This window comes from Nematostella vectensis, chromosome 8, assembly GCF_932526225.1.
Source record: "Nematostella vectensis chromosome 8, jaNemVect1.1, whole genome shotgun sequence".
NCBI lineage: Eukaryota > Metazoa > Cnidaria > Anthozoa > Actiniaria > Edwardsiidae > Nematostella > Nematostella vectensis.
This window is the reverse complement of record NC_064041.1, coordinates 14,391,484-14,419,066: the sequence shown is the minus strand read 5'-3', so window position 1 is coordinate 14,419,066 and position 27,583 is coordinate 14,391,484. Positions and strand designations below refer to the sequence as shown.

General features: G+C 43.2%; 1 protein-coding gene across 4 annotated transcripts; it reads left to right on the top strand.

Moving 5' to 3' along the window:
- The first annotated feature begins 1,615 nt into the window (after positions 1-1,615).
- Positions 1,616-27,419, top strand: LOC5510482 (palmitoleoyl-protein carboxylesterase NOTUM). Of its 4 annotated transcripts, none has more exons than XM_048731650.1 (11): positions 1,616-1,774; positions 15,376-15,713; positions 19,773-20,010; positions 20,169-20,301; positions 20,634-20,717; positions 20,957-21,055; positions 21,200-21,287; positions 25,053-25,225; positions 25,550-25,655; positions 26,151-26,342; positions 26,594-27,419. In XM_048731650.1, exons 2-11 carry the CDS (start codon positions 15,470-15,472, stop codon positions 26,683-26,685), a joined length of 1,449 nt encoding a protein of 482 aa, XP_048587607.1. In that variant the 5' UTR covers positions 1,616-1,774; positions 15,376-15,469; the 3' UTR covers positions 26,686-27,419. The 4 variants fall into 4 exon arrangements, with proteins under 4 accessions (XP_048587607.1, XP_048587606.1, XP_048587608.1 ...); XM_048731649.1 differs by lacking the exon at positions 1,616-1,774 and adding an exon at positions 3,991-4,312; XM_048731651.1 differs by lacking the exon at positions 1,616-1,774 and adding an exon at positions 8,242-8,392.
- The last annotated feature ends 164 nt before the right edge of the window (positions 27,420-27,583 follow it).

Sequence of the window (27,583 nt, the reverse complement as noted above, 5' to 3'; positions counted from 1 at the left end):
GAAGAACATTCAAAATCAAATTACGTGACTACTGCACTTCATTTTCCAGTCAAATTTCGCGAAATCTCAAAAATCAAATGAAAAAAACAATGGAAATACACCTTGTCAGTTATACATGTATGTACCGTAAGTGGTAAATTGGACAATTCTGAACTGTATTTATAGATTTTTGTAACTTAATATGTAACTAAATAAATTGTATAGATTTGTTTAACTAAATTTAACCCAATCATGTTTTTTTTTACAAGTTTGTTATAGTTTTGATGATTATAGCCCATTTCAATTCCACTATGCTTGATTTCATTGTCCCCAAATTGGAAGAAAGCGAAAATAAAGTGACCCGGTTTTTTAAAAAAAAAATAGCCGCGAAATCGCAAAAATCCAATGTCGCGAAATATCGCCATCTGAAATCGCGAGCTTTTGACAAGTGTAATATGGTAAAAGGTGGGCAAAGGGTGTTTACTCTAGTTCTAGTTGTTATAGAGGGTGTTCTATGATCGGCTTAACATTCAAGGCTAGGCTGAGAGATCGCACGAGGTTATTCATTAATTTTATGAGCTTTAAGAAGGGGGGGGGGGTGTACTCTGACGCCCGTGATACATAGCTTTTAGGCTTTCAACGACCACGTACAACCTCTTCCCTACCCTGGGTACCAGAGCCTCCAAAATTCTCTCGTCCAGTGACACTCATCCAAAAAATGTCACGGCATTTTGGCTGAGCGTCACTGGGCGAGAGAAGTCTGGAGGCTCTGGTACCCAGGGTACCTCGTCCCTAGTGTCTTCTGGGTAATATAAGACGCCATATTAAAATTACCCAGAATACCTAGAATAGCAGAATAGCTACAGCGTAAAAAGCGGAAAATTTGCAAACTTCAGATGTTTCTACATGTGGTTTATTTTGTACGGTCTACCGATGAAAACCACATCACTGTAATGCACTAACGGAATACTGATATGACCCACAGAAGATTTTATTTATTTAGAACTATTTGTTTTCATTGTTTGATATCTTATGAATGAAATTGTGAATGATAAAAATACAAATATCAATATACGTAAGACAAAAGAAACGAGGGAATAAACAAGCAAAGCAAACAGGTAAATTTCGCCCAAGGTCTTCTAGATTTTAAATAAATTTCAAAATTTAGCTTTTGCAAAAAGAAAGTCAATTGTACCTTATGTTTAAGCTTTTTTGAAGGGAGAACCTACCTAGGCCAAAAGAAAACAATTTGGCGGAATGGTGGAAAAAATTCGTTTCATATAGCGCACCGACATCGGCACTGTACATAGTACCGTGATTGGTTAGCGGTCTTTTCTATAAACGAAAACTAAATTTGATTAGGAGACAGTAAGAATACCGCCCGCAGGGATATTCAGGGCTAAAAGAACAATAAAAAAACGTCTGTTTCGCATTACCTATTTTGTACCAAGGTAACTTAATAAAACAATCAAGGAATATTGCTCGAAGCAAGTAGACTAAACAAAAGAATTGACTATTACCTAGCACGCTCTCAAGGCCAGTTTAGTTGACCGCAAATCTAAAAAAGCAATGTTTAAACTACGTTGACTGGATGATCGATTTGTTGCCCTGCGGCAAAAATCACACAATTCAATATTCCCCCGCATATCAATGTTGCGCTATTGAAAACACCGTCAATTCGTTTAGGAAACAAACCAGGACGCTTTTGGTTCAAAATAGGTTCGAGAAAGTGAAGCATACTCCGGGATTTCCAACCGATATCATCGAGCACAATGCAGCACTTGTCGGCTAATAGGTAAGTAAGCTAATTTGTGGAGAGTACTAAGGAATAACACAAGTTTACCTGTCAAAAGAAATCAAGCGATATGGTTCAAGACACATGTTTCGTGGATCTGACAACTTGGCTTAATATACTAAAAGCTAGTTTCTACCCCCCACCCCCTACTTCACTCCGAGATAAAACACCTCAAATATAGAGTCTGAAACAAACGGCTATTTGGTGTATGTCATAATGAAATCATTTACAAGCCTTCCCGTAGGCCCTTTAGCTAACAACATCTACTAGAATTAACACTATTAGTAGATGCTAATTATAGAATGCTAATGTGTTTTTTTTTTCATTGTAAATGAACATACCATTAGGTTAAGAAGTGGACAATATATTTCCGCTTGCTTACACCCTTAGTGCTTACTGTTAATCCTTAAATCGTGTGTTTTTAGATCAGTATTAACCGTTTTGTTCAATTGCATGCGATAAAAGTCATGTGACCTCCAATTTATACCGACTGAATATATACCAATATATACCATTGAGAGGCTAGAACAAAAGAAACATCGAGTTAAACAGCAGGCTCGAGTTACTAGTATTCTAATAAAAAAAAATGCAAATGAATCCTAAATAAGTGAGTATCGAAAATGACAGCGTGAGGCTTACAAAATGAGTTGAACGAAGAAAATTACTCCGTAACTTTCTCAATCCAAACGCTATTCAAATGTAGAATCCCCCGAATAAGGCATCACGGTGTTGGGAAGGCCAAAACCGGAAGCGATAGACAAGAAGCGGGAGCCCTGTGGTGAGCAAACTTCTCTTCCGGTCCGTTCGAGAATCGTTTGTTGCGTGCGAAAGAGGCTAATTCAATCCGATTAAATATCCTCGTGCAGGCGATATCCCGCCACTTCTATAGGTCGGGACACTGTAGCCTCCTCCGCAGGCAGGCGTCTCTGAACGTTAGAAACCGAGACTCGGGATTCCTGTGGTCGACAAATTCCTTTGTTAAGGGGGGGAGGGGACAATGCCAAAAGCAGAAAAAGAGGAAACCCGTTCGATGCATTACCACAGGAATCCCTTTCTGGGCAGAGCGATGCCTGCGGCGGAGGCTAGGGACACTGTACTCTGTCGATTAGCCGAGGGGATGGGGGATGCGAGGTAGGGGGGGGGGGGGGGGGGGATAGTTCATATCAAACATATTCCCCACATATAGTGTCCTTCGTATGTATTGCCTTATATGGGCATTGATGCCCATATTTAGAAGAGCTAAAGTTTTCCCGCTCCCGGATCTCCAGAAAACATGGTGAAAAATGCTTATTCCTGTCAATTTGAGACTCGAGGCAAAAATTTGTTAAAAAAACTTGATCTCTCGGTCAAATTTTTTTCTCACTGATCTTGAAAAGCCCTAAGACCCAGGCCTCCAAGAGGTCGGCCGAGTGGGTATGAAAGTCACCCAAATATTGATATGTGAGTTATCCGAAGTTAAGTGCCATAACAGAAGGTTGAAGGGAAAAAGATGCGCCGATATGTCGAGGGTAGATTTCTCTGAATGCCCCCACGGTGGAGAAACCTAAGCCCGTGAGACAGCAAAAAGTCTGACATAAAGAAATGTATTTTTATCATTTATAGAGTTAGCATCTTTAGAAATATAATATTAATCAAAATTTAAGATAAATTTCATCTTAATTGGAAGGTGCTGGTGACGCAAATCGAGTTCTAGAAAGTGCTAATTAGTAATAATAATGATAGACCCGTTTAAACGCCTCAAACCATACCTACAAATTAACACCATACCACACCAAACTGAACATTCGTTGTATCTACTAATGATTTCCGTGTGTCGACGGGAGTCCTGTGGTACTGAGATACTCCGTGGGATTCATCCGGCTAAGACAACCACACATCAGCGAAACGCTAATCGCGAGCCACACATCCGACACGGATCTGTCTAAACTTAAGAATTCAGAACAACTGTTTGTAGTAAACATAAAATCGGCCTGGGAACTATGTGATCTCAGCCACTAGCTCCCCGTGGGGACCCACCATTGAATAGCGGGTGGTATAGTGCAATATCACTCATATCCACCTTCCTAGCGCACGTGTAGCCAATCAACGACATGCCTGCGCACCATATGCGAAACACTACCAATAGTCCAGCTGAAACACATTAAGGCTGTCAAAATTCACAGCATTCCCATACCGAACAGCACCTATGGATTTTACCAATCGTTCACCCAAACACGTTTTATCCACACGAAAGCACGATTAACTTAAGAGTTTAACGCTCTTGTGAGGTGTCATAAGCGCTAAGTGGATCCTCTTCAGCAAGAGTAGTAATCAGTTGTTGTGCCCTGTCCGTGATAAACATTTGGTTAAGTATTTGGCGCAATTGTTACGAGTAGATATCAACTAGACGAGTTTACCAGACGCGGGCGAGAAAATGTAAAACGGGTGGTATTCCGTTTATATGAACTCAATAAGCGTGGTATCGTCATTCGGCGCCCCAACACACTGCAGTAGCACAGCTTTACCCTGTATGATAGTAGGATTGGATCGGATCGCTCGGTAAGTACCGTTTTACAACAGCAACTGAACCTTCTGTATTTGCGTGCACGCATCGCGATATCTTTAGAGGTCACTGACGTTACGCGCGGTAAAAGTGAATGCGTGCATGTTTTTACTGCAAATCCCCGCTTAGTAAGAAGAACATATACAAAGTAAAGAAAATATAAAGATGAGTACTTTTGGAGTTATCACAACGACTTGAAAACAAGATTAAAAACGAGAGCCATCAACGGGCTACTTTGATATAGTTAAAGGTCGAATGACCGCGAAGTGGAGATCTCCAGGCGACGAAACAACTATTGGTTGTAAACATTCGATAAAAAAAAACAGGGCGCGAATAACAATGCTATCAGTGTATAAGTATAAATGGAGCATTCTTTAGCGTTGAATGTTCTAGCATTTTGCTTCCGCTGACACGAAACTCTCCTCGAAAAATAGCCTCCAAATAATGATATTCGATACGCGAGGTCGATACTCAATACTCGAGATCTGTTATTATACACTTCACTACCGCTCATCGACAAGCCTTATTGGCACTTAACTTTGTTTGTATTGTAAGCAAATAGTTTCTGTAAGGGATCAGGCATACTTCTTTACATGTGCACTTTCTAGACTAACATTACTTCTATTCATTGTTTAAAATGACTGTAAGTTTACTTGATAATAATTGCTTCTTATAGCTTATTGTAAGCGGTCAAAGTTTCATCCATACACGTTATAACTGTAGACCTATCGGACTTTGGTTTGGTGTTTCGTTTACTCAAACAAGACGTCCCTGTGGTTTACCTCTGTGCACGATAACAACGTTATCCTTTTATTACCCTTGCAATTATATCAGGTCTTTCTAGACCCTTCTTTGTTTCATATGTTTCATATGAACAACAATAAGCATGTTCAGTCCAGAGAATGCGAATGACAAATTACATATCATTCTATCTTTTAGAACAAGACTTGACAGCATTGCTTTCGCGATACCCTTGTGACTAATGACTTAACTGACGAATGACAAAAATGGGAAGTGAGGTGTATTACTGCACGCGCGGAATCGAGCTCAATTAATCACAAGGTGACAGCGTACCCTTCTAAAGCAGGGCGTCGATGACGATGGGAACCTGACGATTAGGATGTTACAAGTCTCTCAGCGCAATCCTGCATGCCTTTTGATTTTTGCGGACATGCATTGAGCACCACGTGATCATGGCTAATAAAAGCAGGATCCGATACTTTAGTAAAATCCCCGTTAAGAATGCATGTCGACCAACCACTCTTGTATATTTTGTATATAAAAAGCAAAGGAAACTTCAAAATAATCTACGAATGAAGTCTGATACGTTATTGACGATATTTGATTGAGACCATCTTTGTTACTTGTTTGAATTAGCCTATGAAAGTGGATGCTTTGTTTGAATCGGCATTGCGTAGGAGCATAAAAGGGCGGCGTGATTGGCCTTCTTTAAAGCAATTTGTCGGTTAGAAGTTTTGTGATCGTGACACAACTAGCTGTAGCCCGTAGGCAACCTTCGATATACGTGTTAGAAGAAGTTTGTAACAATAGCAGCAATAACAATAATGACATTCATACGTTTTATCACTAAGTCACTTGATGTTTATCGATAAACTCGGAAAAAAGAAGCTTCGAGATCAGTGATACAAGGTGATAGAGGGTAGTTAAATAACGGCTTATTGGGATCTAGCTCAAGTTTACTCAAGTTGTTCTAATGCAGATTACTTTGTTGACGCATGCGTTAGTATACAGTATGCAGTATGTGCGCTTAGCTCAAATGCGGATAGTCTTAGAAGTCTTCAACGCTACAATTTACAAAGTAAATCAATAGCAAGCAACTGCCAAATAGTCTGATTTCCCATTTATTTAGATATTTCGATTTCGTTTTGCTAGAAACCCGTTTTTATGTCCACTCGACAGCCTCGTCATTTGAGGTGTGATCCATACCGACTCTTGTGGCGCGACAATTCGCTATCATCAGCACACAGAGCCAAAGGGGAACACTAGCATTCGCAGAGAAGCCTTTCTAATATAATTCATATCAACTGTTGCTCTTGAAACCTGATCGCTGATCGATTTTAAATTCGTTAAGAGTCTGGTGCCAAGTGGATTGCTAAATCAGAAGGAATGCGAATCTCTCTTTCTGTTAAACTCTTGGCGCCAGTAGACGGACCACCTGGAGTTTGTATAAACTTTGAAACCATCCAAAGAAAATAAAGCTCTTTTTTCTAGAAAAGGTTAATTTACGATTGTTTTGACATCCTGAAAAAGCTGGACATAGTTAAACCAGGCGCATGGCGTTTCGGCGTCTTTAATATGGCGTTAATAACACCTCGTAAGACCATAAAAGAGGTTCGCTCGCTCTCCATCCACTCTCCTTTTAACACCCGAGATGCGCTTTTGCTAATGATTACTGATTACTGATGGATAAAGAAACTCTTTGCAAGGTTTGGGGGGTAATGTGATTGTTTTTACTTGAATATAGTAAAACTTCATGCAAAAGCACTCGGCCCATTCAATGGGCAATGCCTCTAAGGTGCCGTAGACCAAAAAGACCAGTCTTGCCTAACACCATTTCAGTCTGCGGTGTTGACCTGTCTTACACACTTGTAGTAGATTATAGTTTATCTCGCTTTTGTTTGGAACTGGCTTCTAGCTTTTTGATCTGTTTGCGACCGTGAACAGATTGGAAGCACTTGCAATACATTTTTCAAATAAGAAACGATTTGAAAAGTAGATAGTAGTAAGTCACAATCGCAGGCTTTGGGGAGAAATGTTGCTATAGAATTCAGTGAATAAACCATAAGATTCCATTTAAGCTGGTTACTTTGAGTTTATATTTATTATTCCAATATCAGTTGAAAACGATAACAAATGTTGATATATATAATATATAAAACCAACCTCGCATGCTTGCGCATTTTCTTGAGCCGTGCTCGAGGTGGCGAGAACCAGCCTTGCGCATGCGCACTGTGAACAACCACTAAGAAAACCACGAGTGCGGATAATATAATGGCTGTTTGTTCCTCGCTTTCTTTGGACTATAACTTCCATCTTTTAAAAGCCCTAATATTATGACTGGAGAAATGTGTCTTTTGATAATTTTCGCGCCATTAATTTAAGCGCTGGGGACGAAAGTATTCGCCACGAGGATGGAGCGAGCGGGAGAAAAGACCCCTGGATCCTCGAAGCGTGCATCGGGCTGCTATGGGCGACCTGTGTTGGCTCTCCTGCTGGGGTTACAGTGTCGTTGGACTCCCAGGGCGCTTGCTTCACAGTTGTTCATTAAATTTCTTTGTGTTCACCGCCTCTCATCGATTTCTGTGATATAGGGCTGTTTTATTAGCCATACTGCGCCTGGAAGGTTCCTTTTATTTACCCTTTTTGTGATACAATTTTACGAAACTCGTTGATTTTTTCACAATTAATGACATTAAGGCCTTTTTTCCACGTCCAGCTATGTACACAAAATATATTTGACTTTGTTTTTATGTTATGATTAAAAAGAGAAAAAGAGAAAATGAACATTTGGACTGTGGTCGATAATTTTTCTAGTAAATTAAAACCGTCTGGATATTAACCGGATGTTTGGAAATGTGTCGAGACCTCAAATCCTCCATAAAGCAATTCCACTTGTTTATAGATTAAGCTAAGATCTGACAACTGCTTTAATGCTGATCAAGATCAATCGGTTTTTTTATATTGGCTTTATGGTTATCTCGGACCGTTATCTCTAGAAAAAGGCCGCATAGTATGATTGGCTATAGAAAGATAAGCCAAAGATTTTGATTGGCTTCTTGTTATCTCTACAATGCTTCTCCTAATTGGCTGTTGGGATAGCGCATTTCGATGTCGGCACCCCACTGTTTAACAGCAAGTTCCCCAAGGCTATTTGTAGTACAAGCAAAATCGATATACCACACAATGTGCGTATAGACCTGATCACCTGGGACAGACACCTCAAGAGACGTGCACAAAACTAGTTTAAAGCAGCGCCATAAAGCTAATTCTACAACACACCGCGATATCTTCATCAGCACTCGCTTCACTGTGACTATGGTACCCAGAGACAACAGGTAAATCGGCTAAAAAGCTCACCAAATCGTACTAAGTGTAGACGACTTGAGACTGATCAAGCTTGAGGTAATCTAGCGTGCTAAGTGATCTATGTGTGCGTAACCCGGCTTGTGATGCTTTACGCGTTTCATCACCATTATCAAGATCTCTTCAGCGCTTGAGTTTTTCTACTTGAAAGTCAAGGTTTCTGGAGTGCATTGACTAGTGGTAGGACGTATAATTCTATGCACATTCGAGGGTTTTTATGCGCTGCGACACATAGATACCATGCTGAGTTGTTTATCACCTTGACTCGGCAAAACAAAAAAACACAAATACACACAAAAAATTACTTACCTGAATTAGACCTTTCAAAATTAAAAGCTAAATTTGGGTCGATAAAATGTTACTAATTCAAAACTTCTTATTGATTTTTGGAAAAGGAACATTGCCCAACACAAAGAAAAAAATAGAGACCAACTAGCTCCTTCATAGAAAGAAGATAATAGAAACAAAAGCAACTAGGTGCTCACCGCTAAATTTCACTGCGGTCCATGGCGGGGGGAGGGGGGGGGGGGGAGTCAGTATTCTTAGGGTGGGGGATAAATTGTTCGTCAGTTCTTGTTTTGGGCTTAAAATTTTTCCCTGTGTTTTAAAAATAATACTTTCTGTTAACGCAAACACAATGATAATGTATCACAAACGAACGGATGTCTATGTATAGAGTTAAAAAGGCCTAGTCCGAAAAATAAATGCGATAGAATCTCGAAATAAGCATCTAAAAACAAAGTTTTGTACCTCAAATAACGAATTAAATCGGAATGAACGCAACAGTCACTCAACAGATGCTTGGCAACTTTTGAGCAACTTTTAGGATATGCGGCAACCTTTCTCTTTTCGGGCATCTCTTGTAAATGAGAGCACTTTTGCTGTTTTTTTTTTCGGGGTTTTAGGGATACATTCACGTCAAATGGGCATTTTTTGCTTATTTTCTTGTTCTTGGTATATCAAACTATTGAACTCTCGAGTTTTTTAACTACTTACATCATTTATTAATCTTGTGTCATTGGTCGACGTATGGTTTTGCGAAGAGGCAGTTATGTTGGTCAGCGTTCTTTACTATGATTATTCTAATATATTCAAAATGGCGGAGTCCTCGAGTGACGATGAACTTATTATTAAGCAACAAGCGAGCGACAACAGCAATAAGCGAAAACATGACTGATGTTAAATGCACATTACATTGCATATTACGTATTTGCGTTATATTTAAAAATTTTTTTGAAAAGAACTATTAAGCAGCATTCTCTCTGCCACTTTGTAAAATTTAGTAAATTTGTTGGCAACGTTTTACACTTGCGACAATTTTTAGGTAATTCTTATTCTATTTTTATAGCATTTTTTTGGCAACTTTTGCGAATTGGGGCAACTCTGTGGCAATTTTTGGAGTAACTTTGGCAATTGGGGATGTTTTTAAGAAATTTGGAGCATCTTTGGGAAAGACCTAAAATGGATACTTTCTTACACTCTGTATTTTGCTAAGATGCAAAAATGGCGACTGATAAAGACACTTGAACTCAAAACGGTGCACAGTAAGTACGGCATGGCATAACTAGAAGATGGTATAGCTAGAAAGACAACAGACAGCCTGTAAACACAAGATGGTATAACTAGAAAGACAACAGACATGCAGTAAACACTAGGTGGTATAACAAGAAAGACAACAGACATGCAGTAAACACAAGATGGTATAACAAGAAAGACAACAGACATGCAGTAAACACTAGGTGGTATAACAAGAAAGACAACAGACATGCAGTAAACACAAGGTGGTATAACTAGAAAGACAACAGACATGCAGTAAACACTAGGTGGTATAACAAGAAAGACAACAGACATGCAGTAAACACTAGGTGGTATAACAAGAAAGACAACAGACATGCAGTAAACACTAGGTGGTATAACTAGAAAGACAACAGACATGCAGTAAACACAAAGATGGTATAACAAGAAAGACAACAGACATGCAGTAAACACTAGGTGGTATAACAAGAAAGACAACAGACATGCAGTAAACACAAGGTGGTATAACTAGAAAGACAACAGACATGCAGTAAACACTAGGTGGTATAACAAGAAAGACAACAGACATGCAGTAAACACTAGGTGGTATAACTAGAAAGACAACAGACATGCAGTAAACACAAAGATGGTATAACAAGAAAGACAACAGACATGCAGTAAACACTAGGTGGTATAACAAGAAAGACAACAGACATGCAGTAAACACAAGGTGGTATAACTAGAAAGACAACAGACATGCAGTAAACACTAGGTGGTATAACAAGAAAGACAACAGACATGCAGTAAACACTAGGTGGTATAACAAGAAAGACAACAGACATGCAGTAAACACAAGATGGTATAACTAGAAAGACAACAGACATGCAGTAAACACAAGATGGTATAACTAGAAAGACAACAGACATGCAGTAAACACTAGGTGGTATAACAAGAAAGACAACAGACATGCAGTAAACACAAGATGGTATAACAAGAAAGACAACAGACATGCAGTAAACACAAGATGGTATAACTAGAAAGACAACAGACATGCAGTAAACACTAGGTGGTATAACTAGAAAGACAACAGACATGCAGTAAACACTAGGTGGTATAACTAGAAAGACAACAGACATGCAGTAAACACTAGGTGGTATAACTAGAAAGACAACAGACATGCAGTAAACACTAGGTGGTATAACTAGAAAGACAACAGACATGCAGTAAACACTAGGTGGTATAACAAGAAAGACAACAGACATGCAGTAAACACAAGATGGTATAACTAGAAAGACAACAGACATGCAGTAAACACATATGGTATAACAAGAAAGACAACAGACATGCAGTAAACACAAGATGGTATAACTAGAAAGACAACAGACATGCGGTAAACACTGGGTGGTCTGCGTAGAGGGAGTAACACTCTTCAATAGTGTTATCTTTTGGGCATGAAATTCTCGGCTCTACCAGGACCTTGTAGCTACTCGCAATATTGGACGAAATACTTAATGCGAGGCTCATGGCGCTTTTCTAAAATTGGTGAAATTGGCATGCTCTCGATTCACCTTATTTTAGCCTTTTAGTATTGTTTGCCACCCCGGGCAAAGTCTTTTGATCAAACTTCGAATACCCTTCTGTACGCTCCTATGTTCGAAAAGCCGCCAACAGGCCAAAATGGATCAGCTGTTAACAGCTATTATCTATTCAGTCTAGAATGAGGACTGGTTCATTCATCTTAAAATACCGAAAAGGAGATTAGAAGAAGCCCAATTTATCCGTCGGATGTTGAAAAGGCTCGTATTAATGCAAATGACAGTAAGTTTGGGAATAAGATAAAAATAATTCTTTGTTTTTGTTATTTGACCGATCATCGTATTCCTGGTGCCCTTGGGCTGTCACGAAAGAGAGGCCTGTCACGCAAGGGGCATGTCCCAATCAGGGATCCTAAGAAGTGTACCATCATATCTACAAGTCACAATATAGCGAAGCTTGCGTTGGATTTGGGAAGTAATTGATTAGCGACTTCATAATAATTTTGCTAAATTAACCTTTTTTCTATATCATAAACAGAACTGCTAGGTATTTCAACCCTACATATATTCTTTTATGTTACTCGTTATGTGCTGTGTGATGTGACTCTAATGTTCTTATTGTATTTTACACACCATGCACTAGGCAGTTGTTGTTGTTTCTTCTGCTGCTTGCTGATATTCTTGTATAAAAACAATTGAATCATGGAAGAAGGAGTACGGGAAATACGATCCTCCGGGAATACCACAGGTATCCCAATTCAAGTCAGTGCCACAGGTGCAGAATAAAAACACGATGTTTGTGGTAGAGACGAATGGAAATAGATATTCACTTTGAATGCTTGGTTTTGATTTATATAAAAGTATAACACTACCATCGGCAAGCGCAAGCATCGAGGCACAAAACGCGGCGAGGAAAGGTGAATTTGACTTTCCATAACGATCAAATCGGTAAATGAGGTCATTTCATTATCAGTTAAGGGGTTTTTTTTGTGGTTAAGATTTTATTTCGCCTCGTTAATCAATACTAAAAAAGCGCGCATTTTTCTTATAGGAAGAGTAAACAAAGCACGCAGTTGTCTTGAGGTCTTCCTTTGCAAAATTTGTGAGTCGTTCGTTTAGCAGTGAATATTCATTCAAATTTGATTGATGCCACAGTGACCGGCAACGCGCGAAAGACTTCAAAAGTTCGCCGACCCCTGTAGCTAGCACGAGCCTAACCACTACCCAAATAGTCATGAAATTGGTAATTGTTCTAAGGAAAGAAGCGCGATTAATACGTCAATTTATATTACGCAGAGAAAAATAAACACATTGGTGTGGTTCTTTGAAAAAAAGATAGATTCATGTTCTTTTTGTGATGTCAGATGGATAAACTGAGGCTCTTCAATGATAAAACTACCATGCCCTTTTTGATTATTCCGATCGTCGTGGTTATAAAGTTATTCCTGGAGGTCATTAAAGTCCTTGCCGCATCTTCCACCGCGCCACGCGCTCCAGTGAAAAGGCCCGGTCGCGGTCTACATAGACGTAAACTAGCGACTGAACAGCGATCAACGCATTAATTCACAGACTCAATTGTTTTTGTTATCTATTTGCTTTCGATTAGCGGCATGTTTCAGCTAAAAAGTTTTGCTGTATAATAGTTTAACTTTATGTATTCATGGTCCTGGCAAGTTAGTCCAAGCCCAACGTCAACTCAAATCACACAGGTGAAAGCAGGCGATTGGGCGACGCTCAGAAAAGTCATAAATATGAGTTTTCGGCAGACACATGAGGGAATTTTTGCCGAGATATGCGCGCGATAGTTAGACCCGATGTTGATGATAACAGAGCCACGCGGAATTAGCCCAAGGGCGCAAACACCACGATCGGTAAGCGAAAACACTTTTACATACTATCATCATTTGAATATATAAGGCTCTTTCTGTAAAAAGGGAAGATATTCTTGTTTAAGGTTCTCTTCGTTCTAGAGTTTTTAATTAATTGTTTTCAATTATTCTTGTCTAAACTTCGGGCGTTCCAGACAATATTTGCGACAGTGATTTGAATATCCAGCAGTCTATTCGAAGGTTGTTGGCGGTTATCATTTGCTTTGTTGGATATAGGAAAAAAGTGAAGAAGAAGACGAGTAAAAAAAATGCTTTTAAAACATTTTTGCCCTCGCCTTCTCCTATCCAAAGTGCTCAATAAAAAGTTATTGAAGTAGAGATGAGATACGGCAGCATAAAATTTTAACTCCATATTTATCCGGTTAATTCAAGGACAGATTCAATCGTTGTCAATTTTATTGTTACAAATGTTTTTTTTTTTTTACAAAAGAGTGTCTGTTATTTTGTGGTTACTTCTGCTCATCAAATGGAGTTATGGGAGAGCATTCATTTTTCTTGAAATAGCCAAATTTTTCCGTGCACCGATACAAGGGGGCCTATTTGTACCAATTACTATGTCCTGACAAACCTGCATAAACTCAATTTCTCTTTTTCTATCCCATTTTCACACTTGGATGTGTTTTTGTTTGTTTCCGCTTCCGTAAAATCAAGCACGTATTCTGTTGGTGCTATTCGTCGATAATCCGTAAAACATTGATTAACTTTGACCCCTATGACTTATAATAGCAAAGGGGTGAAATTAAATATATAATGCATAAATCATCTGTATTTTAGATGTTGTCCGTTGAAGTTGGCCCATCGTAGAAGTTAGTGCATACGTGACATGAACCATGCTATTTATTTCTTTAATGCATCTGGCAATTAGCTGCATTTTTTGACATTATTAGTTATAAATTGTTTTATATTTTGTAGAAAGCACATTTGGAAAACATATGATAAACAGGTCTCAAATTTCTCAGGTTTCTCGAGCATTTTTTAAAAATATCTCTTAAGGACGATTGCGATTTAAAGTTATTTCAACTTTGTTGTGTATTATACGTTTAGTGGTTTTGATAAAGGTTTTATTTCGCTTTAACCATCGATTAATTCAATTTAGTAAGACCATGCGTATTTCTGGCGCCACTTGTAATCCAGGGAAGCCATTCAGATGTTCCCAACAGACAGGCCATTAGAATACCCGGGACGACGAGTCAAAGTGCTCATATACTATATCGCCGTTTGTTCCTTTTGACCTCAAACGAACCCGTCAATTTACTGTACGCGAATGAATCGAGAAACTCAATTTAGGGTGACAGCAAAGCAAATAAATAAACGAAAAAAAACAATTGGCCGACTATAACGCATTGCTTTAAACCGCTTTAAAATAGTTGAGTGTAACGTTTCTCTGGAGTGAGATTCCTCGAAAAGCCATACAGTTAATTAAGAAGCCATTCTGATGTTGGCAGCCAGTGTAGTGTCAGGTGGTCATGGTACCATTCGCCTGTCCTGGAACCCATTATTGTGTTCTTTGTTTGCACAATATTTCTTTGATAATAAAGGCGGCTTTACTAACCGGATCTCTCATCGAAAAATTTGTACGCATAGTATATGCACACTGCATCGTACGTGCTTTGTACAGAAACCTCCGCCGACCACTTCCGGTCGGCAGTGCGTGACTTTTTCACTTACTATGTGTGTGTGTGACATGTCACACATTCATATAATTGAAGGTTCGGTGTGTTTGTCATACGGAGAGCGTATCGTCGTACACATACGTGTGTGTGTGTGTGGATTCATTAGATTGGGCTGCCTTATACAAACAGGCAGCACATCCTAACAGCAATAACAATAAGTCCCTCGAACCAGTAGTGTAGTAGTGTGAACGTGCAGGGGAAATTTAAAGCCATGTTTGATGCAAGTTAGCGACGGTTGATCTCTCAGTGCTAAACCACACGTGTGATGCATCGAGTTGAGTCGCCAGGATGCGGCTACTTCATACGATCGCTAACTTACGAATAACGCAATTTTAAACTGCAGAGACCCTGATCGTAACAAGACCTAAACAGCGAGGGAAAACCCTGGATTCGCGGCTTACGGGGGATCGTTCGCCTATTTACAGCGCTGAAGAGCCATGAGACTTCTTGTTATTTCATTCTGTTGGATATTTGTTTACACCGCTCAAGGTTGGCCCAGTCACGGAGCACAGACAGATATCCTAAGACCCAACAACCCTTCAAAATCAGACAGCTATAAGGAGATCTTATACCGTAAATATACAAGGAAGACTAGAAGCGTGCGTCCCCGCAAGAAATACCGCTACAACCTGCGTAAACACGAAATCCGCGACGCCAGGGATCGCAATGCCCTCTGCCTAGGTAAGTCACTCAGTAATCTAGTTTTATTGCCTACATCAGAATGTTGTCGACGGGGGAGATTAGACTCATAAGCCACTTCGGCTCTAAACACACTATATTATCATTTACTAAACCCCTAATATACGCTCAAGCTCTAAACAGAATTGATCGAAGTTGTTCCCTGAGTGCCCGCTCTACCCGGCCTGTGTTTTATTGATGGATTGATTCCGGGGTTTATTTATTTTTTGCTTGTGAGTGACTGATGGTGGTTGATTGAAGGGGAATCGTGCACGAACGCCGATGAATGCTGTACGGATAGGATTAATCAAAGGAAAGACGGCTTACAGTTCATGCAGCCCCGGGTGGTGAGCCTGGGTTATTGTTTCGTGTGTTATGATAAATTCGCCGCTCTCTGAGTCCTAGTAGTTTGCCTATAATATTTTAATAACCCAAAACATCTAACGTTTCGAGGCTTTACCGGTGTAAGTATGGCTTGACGAACTCGCGTAGTGATCGCTGTGTTTCAGTCAGTCATCTCACCAGCACACACGATAAGATTTCAAGATCACATGGCCCTATCACCATCACAAGTGCCTTCTAAATTATTTTGGTCGAAGAGTAATTTATGCCAATTCGCAACTTCAAAGGCCCCCGCGCGCGCCCTCGGAAAAGCCCACTACTCCGTATGGGAGAGTGCGCACTGTATTAGGCGATAAAAATATTCGGAGAATTGAGATAGTGTTTAGCTCGCTTCTGTCGGCAGATCGTCCGGCGTGATCATCCTTTCGAATCAGGCAATTTGCGGTTTATATCGTGTTTTTGGTCGTGAGTCTCAGGGGATTTCGTCTAAGGCTATGTGTTTATGAGAGTTTGTTTTGTACAGTCCCTATATTTAGGCGTCTTTGTAATTTGGGGAGAATTAGGTCCATGTGTATTTCGTCGGTAAATCGAGGCGAGGACAACGTATGTTTACTATCACTTAGGCGAATTAATTTAATTAGTCCCGTCGCTTTCGGTAGACCCCGGTCTTTCTGCCATTTGCGATAATTCTGTACCACACAAACCACACCGCCAGTATTTACATCTTCGATTGTACTTAGGGAAAATAGCAACAAAAACACCGCATCGGTCGCCTTACAAAATTAAAACTTTTGTGTAAAACAAAGTATTAGCTAAAATACCCTGAATGAGACCTCGACGAGCTATAGCCGGGTTGCTTTAATTTCGGTAGCTTCCTGTTCTAGTTTACTGGAGATTTCATGTCGGAAACTCCAGTCGGTCTTTTTGATGCGAGTTTGCGGGAAATTGTATGTCTCTACTATTGTCACAAAGGATTCGAACAGACAAGCTTCGAATTTCTCGCCGCGAGTCACAATACAACATTAAAAACACAATAGCAAATGCGATCGCTCTAATAGGCTAAAAGTGTTTTTATATCTCACAGCCTAACTTGCATTCAAACGATAATTAATCTCCATTCGAACGCGTGTGTTTTTGCTGTTCGGTGACAGAGATTGTTTAGCATGGCTTTATGTTTTTACTGGAGTAGACGATAATTGTTTTTTTTTATCTTTTATGTGCCGACCATCTATTTCCGTTAGAAAGGCACTCTTTTTACCAGTTTAACTAGCGCTGAAATATCACACTCTCATCAAAATGTTTTTTTCTTCTGTTTTCAATATCCCTCAACCTTTCAAAGCTTTACTAACAAGAGATCTAAAACGGGACCCTTGGCGCGCCGTGACTGTGGGGAGTAAGGAACGTGAAGACGACAAAATAAGGAGTCTTTTTTGGAATGGTCCAAGAAGCGATTGCAGAAAGGATGAAAAGGAATGAAAACCTTCTTTGTATAGTCTTTGAAAATTATGCGCCTATCTGTCGTACGCGTTAAGTCCGCCTCGGGCAGTTCTTTTCATTATTGATATCTACCCGACCATTCGTATTTCAGCAAGCCTCTTTGAATTCAAGGGTATCATTTTAACCGTTCTGAACTCGTCTAATTCTTCTGTTGTTTCTCAAGTTTTATTGAGTGTTAGATTATATTCTGATCATAATCTAGGAATAAAAAAATATGTCTGTTTCTATAAGGAATGTTGAATCATCTTTTAGTAAATTGACAATTTTGTCATTTGCAAACGGTCTTACACATGCACTTTGCCGAACGAAAATCTCGTTATATGAAAAATCTAAATTCAGATTGATTAGAGACTCAACAGGAAATTCCAATTATTTACAAAAAAGCGTTCGCATATAACCTACTGTGAAAAGCCATCCATCTATTTCAAATTTGACGGTTTTTGTTTTGTTTTAAAGCCAGTGTGGTATCTATTAACTTAGCTTTAAGCCGCGGGTTTTGCCAAACAATACAAATTTTTCGCCTTTGATTGGTTTGTATAATGAAGTTTGTCTAACTAAGCCTTCTTTTCAATTTACTAACTCTTTATTGAACTCTTCGTATAAACACTGTAATATTAGCAAGCCGCGTTGCATTTGGCTTCTCAATAATTGGATTTGCAATCTCCTGTTACATCAGTTTTCTATGAGTTCCCTGTAGTTTCAACACAGAGCCTCCATAAATCGGGGGATTTGATAGGTCAGTTCGCAATGAAACACGTTATGCATGAGTTGATCTTTATTAGTTTTACGCCATGTGGGGGTGTTACCAGCCCAGCGGCTGTCTTCCCCTCAGTAAACCGAGCTTACTAACCCCTTAATAAGACAACCGAGGCGCGGTAAACCCGGGTAACACGAACTCATTCAACTTATTGACTTTATGTCCTTGGCACCATAATTTGCCGATGTTTACCTCGGGAAAGAAAAATATAACCCAAGAGCTTAACTGTAATTCAAACCTTTTAATAAGTTGCGCATGTTTATACACCGTTTCTAAATGTGAAATCTTGCTTTTTTGCCATATGTAGAATATTTCGCATCTCGTGTTCCCACTGATATCCCCTTCGTTCATCATGAGTGACGTCAACATTCGAGTAACCCCGACATTCGAGTAACCCCGACATTCGAGTAACCCCGACATTCGAGTAATCCCCGACATTCGTGTAATCCCCGACATTCGAGTAACCCCGACATTCGAGTAACCCAAACATTTGAGTAACCCCGACATTCGAGTAATCCCCGACATTCGAGTAACCCCGACATTCGAGTAATCCCCGACATTCGAGTAACCCCGACATTCGAGTCACCCCGACATTCGAGTAATCCCCGACATTCGAGTAACCCCGACATTCGAGTAACCCAAACATTCGTGTAACCCCGCCAACATTCCTATCCGCAATTATAAAATATGTATATTTCTGTGAAGAAGATGTTAATAATCAAGAAGTTGATGGTCGTTAATTAAAAGTTAATGATAGATACAATGCTGCTGCGGCTGCTGTAAATGAAGACAATGATGATGATGATGATGATGGTGATGATGATGATGATGATGATGATGATGATGATGATGGTGATGGTGATAGTGATGATGATGATGATGGTGATGGTGATAGTGATAGTGATAGTGATGGTGATGGTGATGGTGATGGTGATGGTGATGGTGATGGTGATGGTGATGGTGATGGTGATGGTGATGGTGATGGTGATGGTGATGGTGATGGTGATGGTGATGGTGATGGTGATGGCGATGATGGATTTTGCTGAACACCCCCGAAAAAAAAAAACGATTTTTTACGCCTTTGCAGTCTCTCCACGGGATGTTTATTGTCTGGCTACATACCAGACTAATCTAGCGCTCGCTCCCCTTAACCCCCCTGGGTACGGGCCTGGTTATGGGTTAAATGCTGAGGGTCTAATGGTTTAGTCTAAATGTCTAAACGTACAGCCTAAGCCTAAAGTAACAACTTCCCATCCATTTCCAGACGTTCAAACTGCGATGTTGCATTTATTTGAAAGATCACATAATATTTGATACACCTGGATGGTTAGTTAGGTAATTTCGCATTGTTTTGAATGTCGGAACTTTCAGAAATTATACTAACCTTCCTCTACCCTCTCATCGAAAATCATCTCTCTCGACATCCAACCCGCTCTTTGCCTATTGATAATCGTTTCTCTCGGCAGATGGTTCACCCGCCGTGTTCTACCTCAGTCGTAATCCATACTCCAAGGACTGGGTCATTCAGCTGCAGGCGGGAGGCTCGTGTGGGGACCATAAGACGTGTCACGAGCGAGCCAAGGGCTCATTTGGTTCCTCCAAGGATTACGAACTTTACATGACAGGTTCATTCCTCTCATCCGATAATCCTAACGAGAACCCAACATTTGCTTCTTGGAATAAAGTTCTTGTACCTTATTGTAGGTAAGTCACGGCTGCGACGGCTGACCTCTTTTTTGAGAACTTGTCATATCATATTAATCAATCTTGTCTTAGAGTTTTTTTTTAAGTCCCCCCCCATCTATTTTGGGGCCACTCCGCCCCCTTGAACTTCGTTTATCCAATGATTATTTCTGCTCTAGTGGTGATGTATTTGTTGGTCGGAAGACGAAAGAGACGCATCCCTATGGGTTACAAATGCTGGGTCACTTTATCGTGAAAGCTGTCGTACAGCAACTTATGGACGACTACAAGATCAACACCACGGGAACACTGGTACGTATCGTCACACCTTACACTCGCTCATCCTTCGGCGCTCTTTCGGCGGTAAACTGGTGTTCGTTTGGTGCCTGCGGCCTTCCCTCGGTGTTCGGTACCCAATAGGTGTTTGTTCGGCGCGTACGACCTTCTCTTTGTGTTCGGTAATCAATCGGCAGTCGCTTGTCGAGTAATAGCGTCTGATCCAGGCGTCTCTAGGCTGTGCTGTTAGCTTATGTGGTCACCTATTGATACACCAAAGGACAGTAGCCTGGAAACCAGGCTATGTGCGCAAGGCGTTTCAAGGTAATGGCGCCCTTTCCAACTGATTCTTTTCGATATCTTAACAGATTCTGTTCGGTGGAGCGTCCGCGGGGGGCCTGGGCATGCTTGCCAATGTGGACTTTGTACAGCAAATGGTTCTACCAGCAAAGGTAAGGTCACACGCCGACAGAATTCTCCTTGTCGTGAAATCAGTACAAAGACAATGGCACGCAAAGCATCACGGTCCTGACGAACTAAGACAATGCCACGCAAAGCATCACGGGCAGGGCAAGCATTGACAGGGGTACGCAAAGCATCACGGGTTGCATCCCGGCAGGCCTAGTTATTGATTTCTACATGTCGTCTGTTCTGCAGGTTCATTTATTTCTACATGTCGTCTGTTCTGCAGGTTCGTGGTTTTAATGACGGAGGGTGGTTCACTCTTTTTCCTAATTTCGGGGAAGAAAATAAATTGGATTTGCCGTACTTCTTTTCCACGCTTGGAGTGGTGAGTTTATGTTTATTTGTTTTCACATCAACTTAAAATGTTCTTTTCCCATTACTTTTATTTATCTAGTGTAATGTTATAAATTTATATTTTTACGTTTTTCCTTTTGTTTCATGTGCAGTTTTCTTTTTTTATTCCCTGTAGATGTTTTCTGATTTATGGGACGGTTTCGTGGACGAGACGTGCCGAGCAGAGATGCCAAAAGCCGCCGGCTGTCTTTATGGAGAATTAGGCAAGTGTCCTAAACACGATAAAGGATTTCTTCCTTCAGGTCTGACTCGGGCTTGCTCAGAAAAAAACAAAAACAAAAAAACAACAAGCACAACCGCAATAGCAAACCGCTTATAGGGCGTGTATCTAGGGGTGGGTGCGGCGTGTATCTAGGGGTGGGTGCGGCGTGTATCTAGGGGTGGGTGCGGTGTGTTTCTAGGGGTGGGTACGGCGTGTATCTAGGGGTGGGTGCGGCCTGTATCTAGGGGTGGGTGAGGCGTGTATCTAGGGGTGGGTGTGGGGTGTTTCTAGGGGTGTGTGCGGCGTGTATCTAGGGGTGGGTGTGGCGTGTATCTAGGGGTGTGTGCGGCGTGTATCTAGGGGTGGGTGTGGCGTGTATCTATGGGTGGGTGCGGCGTGTATCTAGGGGTGGGTGCGGCGTGTATCTAGGGGTGGGTGCGGCGTGTATCTAGGGGTGGGTTTGTCGTGTATCTAGGGGTGGGTGCGGCGTGTATCTAGGGGTGTGTTTGTCGTGTATCTAGGGGTGGGTTTGGCGTGTATCTAGGGGTGGGTTTGGCGTGTATCTAGGGGTGTATGCGGCGTGTGTCTAGGGGTGTATGCGGCGTGTGTCTAGGGGTGGGTTTGACGTGTATCTATGGGTGGGTGCGGCGTGTATCTATGGGTGGGTGCGGCGTGTATCTATGGGTGGGTGCGGCGTGTATCTAGGGGTGGGTGCGGCGTGTATCAAGGGGTGGGTGCGGCGTGTATCTAGGGGTGGGTTTGTCGTGTATCTAGGGGTGGGTGCGGCGTGTATCTAGGGGTGGGTTTGTCGTGTATCTAGGGGTGAGTGCGGAGTGTATCCAGGGGTGGGTGCGGTGTGTATCTAGGGGTGGGTGCGGCGTGTATCTAGGGGTGTGTGCGGCCTGTATCTAGGGGTGGGTGCGGTGTGTATCTAGGGGTGGGTGCGGCGTGTATCTAGGGGTGTGTGCGGCCTGTATCTAGGGGTGTGTGCGGCGTGTATCTAGGGGTGGGTGCGGCGTGTATCTATGGGTGGTTGCGGCGTGTATCTAGGGGTGGGTGCGCCGTGTATCTAGGGGTGGGTACGGCGTGTATCTAGGGGTGGGTGCGGCCTGTATCTAGGGGTGGGTGCGGCGTGTATCTAGGGGTGGGTGCGGCGTGTATCTAGGGGTGGGTGCGGCGTGTATCTAGGGGTGTGTGCGGCCTGTATCTAGGGGTGGGTGCGGCGTGTATCTAGGGGTGTGTGCGGCGTGTATCTAGGGGTGGGTGTGGCGTGTATCTATGGGTGGGTGCGGCGTGTATCTAGGGGTGGGTGCGGCGTGTATCTAGGGGTGGGTGCGGCGTGTATCTAGGGGTGGGTTTGTCGTGTATCTAGGGGTGGGTGCGGCGTGTATCTAGGGGTGTGTTTGTCGTGTATCTAGGGGTGGGTTTGGCGTGTATCTAGGGGTGGGTTTGGCGTGTATCTAGGGGTGTATGCGGCGTGTGTCTAGGGGTGTATGCGGCGTGTGTCTAGGGGTGGGTTTGACGTGTATCTATGGGTGGGTGCGGCGTGTATCTATGGGTGGGTGCGGCGTGTATCTATGGGTGGGTGCGGCGTGTATCTAGGGGTGGGTGCGGCGTGTATCAAGGGGTGGGTGCGGCGTGTATCTAGGGGTGGGTTTGTCGTGTATCTAGGGGTGGGTGCGGCGTGTATCTAGGGGTGGGTTTGTCGTGTATCTAGGGGTGAGTGCGGCGTGTATCCAGGGGTGGGTGCGGTGTGTATCTAGGGGTGGGTGCGGCGTGTATCTAGGGGTGGGTGCGGCGTGTATCTAGGGGTGGGTGCGGTGTGTATCTAGGGGTGGGTGCGGCGTGTATCTAGGGGTGTGTGCGGCCTGTATCTAGGGGTGTGTGCGGCGTGTATCTAGGGGTGGGTGCGGCGTGTATCTATGGGTGGTTGCGGCGTGTATCTAGGGGTGGGTGCGGCGTGTATCTAGGGGTGGGTACGGCGTGTATCTAGGGGTGGGTGCGGCCTGTACCTAGGGGTGGGTGCGGCGTGTATCTAGGGGTGGGTGTGGGGTGTTTCTAGGGGTGGGTGCGGCGTGTATCTAGGGGTGTGTGCGGCCTGTATCTAGGGGTGGGTGCGGCGTGTATCTAGGGGTGTGTGCGGCGTGTATCTAGGGGTGGGTGTGGCGTGTATCTATGGGTGGGTGCGGCGTGTATCTAGGGGTGGGTGCGGCGTGTATCTAGGGGTGGGTGCGGCGTGTATCTAGGGGTGGGTTTGTCGTGTATCTAGGGGTGGGTGCGGCGTGTATCTAGGGGTGTGTTTGTCGTGTATCTAGGGGTGGGTTTGGCGTGTATCTAGGAGTGGGTTTGGCGTGTATCTAGGGGTGTATGCGGCGTGTGTCTAGGGGTGTATGCGGCGTGTGTCTAGGGGTGGGTTTGACGTGTATCTATGGGTGGGTGCGGCGTGTATCTATGGGTGGGTGCGGCGTGTATCTATGGGTGGGTGCGGCGTGTATCTAGGGGTGGGTGCGGCGTGTATCAAGGGGTGGGTGCGGCGTGTATCTAGGGGTGGGTTCGGCGTGTATCTAGGGGTGGGTGCGGCGTGTATCTAGGGGTGGGTTTGTCGTGTATCTAGGGGTGAGTGCGGCGTGTGTCTAGGGGTGTATGCGGCGTGTGTCTAGGGGTGGGTTTGACGTGTATCTATGGGTGGGTGCGGCGTGTATCTATGGGTGGGTGCGGCGTGTATCTATGGGTGGGTGCGGCGTGTATCTAGGGGTGGGTGCGGCGTGTATCAAGGGGTGGGTGCGGCGTGTATCTAGGGGTGGGTTTGTCGTGTATCTAGGGGTGGGTTTGTCGTGTATCTAGGGGTGGGTTTGTCGTGTATCTAGGGGTGAGTGCGGCGTGTATCCAGGGGTGGGTGCGGCGTGTATCTAGGGGTGTGTGCGGCGTGTATCTATGGGTGGATGCGGCGTGTATCTATGGGTGGGTGCGGCGTGTATCTAGGGGTGGGTGCGGCGTGTATGTAGGGGTGGGTGCGGCGTGTATCTAGGGGTGGGTGCGGCGTGTATCTAGGGGTGGGTTTGTCGTGTATCTAGGGGTGAGTGCGGCGTGTATCTAGGGGTGGGTGCGGCGTGTATCTAGGGGTGTGTGCGGCGTGTATCTAGGGGTGGGTGCGGCGTGTATCTAGGGGTGGGTGCGGCGTGTATCTAGGGGTGGGTGCGGCGTGTATCTAGGGGTGTGTGCGGCGTGTATCTAGGGGTGGGTGCGGCGTGTATCTAGGGGTGTGTGCGGCGTGTATTTGGGGATGAGTGCAAGGGCGTAGTTGTCCACACTTAGCCGCCAAAGACTAATTTTTTATTTTTTTTTTCGTTATTTTATTATTATTATTATGAGAATCGCGAAATCCGCTTTCGAACACAGGTCAGGATGAACCCAGGTTAGGGATCTTAGAGATGCCTCTACAATGGGGGATGTGAATCCCTCGTATCGTCCCTTGGTCCCGTCTCTCACCGAAATCCATTAACCTGTATTTGGGGGGCGTAGAAGTACCGCTGGGGGCGCTGGCCTTTGGTGGCGCATCCTCAGTGACAGTACTCTCGCACTGATGAGAGGAGTCTTTATCTAAACCCTGACGAGTAAAGTCAGTCACATTTTAATTTGTGCAATACAAATACTCACAAATACTACCACACTTCACTCCCCCTCCTCCCGCCTTTAAAATTTTCGCTACGCGCATGCGTGATGAGACGCTTGGCTTTTTGTCTAATTCACCATTTTCTTATTCCAGTATTCAAGTACTTAAGCACGCCCATTTACGTGATGGTTGCGCAATGGGATTCGTATCAGCTACAGGAGCTCGTTCCTTCTCAGTTTCCCAAAGTACGGCTCCCCCCGGAACTACCGAGTGAAGCAGCGTACTTGGCCAAGTTTGGCAATAACACACATCGATCGCTTCGAAGGGTAAGAGGGGTTCTGTCTCCGTAAGATCTCCCATAAACAATAATCCTTATTTTGTGTTCTTTTGACATTTGGGGATCAGATTAAAAAGTCACCTTTGTTATACTTTTTTTTATTTGAAAACGAATTACTTGGGTAAATTTCTGAATAACGATGTTAAAGTGTTTCATATGTTATTTACCTATTTCCATCTTGAAGATGGATGCTTTCGCACACTTGGTGCTTTGCTAGGATGACAAGATGGCGGCTGGCAAAGGCACGTAACACCTTTGTTATGCCCTTGAGCTTCTATTGTTGACTTTCTCTCTGTGTTTGTCTTTCTTGTAGTTAATCATGAGTAAGATGTCGGGGGTGTTTTCGCCTGCGTGTTTCATGCACACATTTTCTGGTGAAGCAGAGATTCTCTCAGTCACGTCCAAGTACAACATCCAAGGTATACGAGCCAATTAAATGCGTCCTTTTTTTACTGTGGTACATCAACCAAGCACAGGCTTCCTTTTGTAATTTTGGTGAAACAGTAGCCAATGAGAAGTTTCTAGTATTTTGTTCAACAAATTCTTATATATCAATCAATGCCTGTCGTTTTTCTAAATGGTCTAAAAGAGCCTGGGACAAGAAGGCGGTATACCTGTGATATTCTAAAACGTTAGGGACTACTCTCCATTTCCAAGATGGCTGCCAGCAAAATTGTAGTTAACACGAATGCCTGCAAGTTTACGCAGACATTCTCGACTTACAAAGTTCTACAGCGATAAAAAAAAAAACGAAAAAATAAATGGTTGAAGCGGACTCCCAAATATGGTATGTAATGCCTAATGAGAAAATGAGTGAGCTAGCAAAACGACAGTTTTTGGTGACTAAACCGTTGCGGGAGCAGCAACGTGTTATATTTGTATGTAATTTTAATTTCCATGCGCATGCGTCATAGGTAAAACCGCTTACAAGGCATTCTCCGAGTGGCACGTTAGTGGTGGTGCGCATGGTACATACGTAGAACGACCGCTGGATACGCCGTTCTGTAACCCATCATGCTGTTCGAGCCTATGCACGAAGTGTCGCGAGCAGGAGCCGACGAAGACTGCCAGACACGCGGTGGCTTATGACCCGCGCACAGGCAATGGTGAGCACCAGTCACGTGGCTGTACTTCGGGTGTACTTGTGCGTAAAATGGCGGCGTGATAAGCCGTGTTAAAAGGGTGGGGTTAGGGGACCCTTAGGGGTGGGTTTAGGGGACCTTGAGGGGTGTTGGTATGGGACCGTTAGGGGTTGGGTATGGGGACGGTTAGGGGTGGGATTAGGGGACCGTTAGGGGTAGTGACAGGGACCGTTTATTGACATGTTGCCTGACTTCTCCTTGTTGCACTCTTACAGGTTCGGGCGCGTCTCCGTGTAGGGGAGGGATGTGGCTGGTTGTGTCGGCGTGTCTCTTGCATATATTCACTCGATGGAGGATATCACCCTGAAGCATCTTTCTCTCATTCGTAATATGCAATTCCAACGGAGCACGAGGACTATCAGAGGGATGGTTACCACCTTCTCTAGAACTGCTCGGGCTCCCTGTGGTGTCAACCAAGCCCTCTGAAATGCGGCCCAGGGCTTCCTGTGTCTATGAAGCCCCAGCGGCTCGGGCCTCCTCTGATATCTAGCCCAGAGCTCGTGTGACTCAATGGGATTCCTGTGGATTCAGCGCCTTCTTTCTTTGGCGGCGATTGGGAGCGCCCAAACAAAGACCGCTGGACCTCTGTGCGTGCAAACGTATTTAAAAAATATCGAGGACTCGCAACTTTGTTCGTTTTTTAACGGAACTGACCAATGTCGGGAAACACGAATGTTCACGGAGTAAATCGCGTCTTTCCCACTGCAACAAGCGGGCGTTCCAAGTAGCCGAGGGACCGAAAAAACGTGCAAATCAACCAACAATTTGCATTAAAATTAAACGAACACTGGACCGAATTCTAAGATTTCTGGAATTATAAAACAAAATGCGGAAGACGTTCTGAGTGAGCATCGACCAGTCACCAAATATGCCCCGAGCAGACCACGACTGAATTGTCAAGGAAAGTGAGATCTCTGAACGCTTCCTTGAAGCCAACGTTGTAAATACAAATAAACCAACATGAAATTCGCTCAAATAGAGTATATTTTGAATGGTGGAATGTAAAGTTCTGTATATAGGATATTAAAAAATCAAAGTTTATTGACATGTAGTTTCGTACTTTGGGTATTGGTAATGACTTAGAATGTGGAATGTACCTAAGGGCTGGTCCATTTTACACTAGGTTCTAGAAAAATCTTTCCCCTACCCCCCACCCCCACTCCCTTTTGTGGACGTTTTTCTGGTACCCTGGGTACCAGAGTCTC

Excerpts from the sequence above, each read along its gene's own strand:
- LOC5510482 (XM_048731650.1), top strand. The coding sequence starts at position 15,470 with ATGAGACTTCTTGTTATTTCATTCTGTTGGATATTTGTTTACACCGCT. Across the intron at positions 25,226-25,549 it reads CACATCGATCGCTTCGAAGG|TTAATCATGAGTAAGATGTC; the intron begins GTAAGAGGGGTT and ends TCTTTCTTGTAG. Across the intron at positions 26,343-26,593 it reads TGACCCGCGCACAGGCAATG|GTTCGGGCGCGTCTCCGTGT; the intron begins GTGAGCACCAGT and ends GCACTCTTACAG.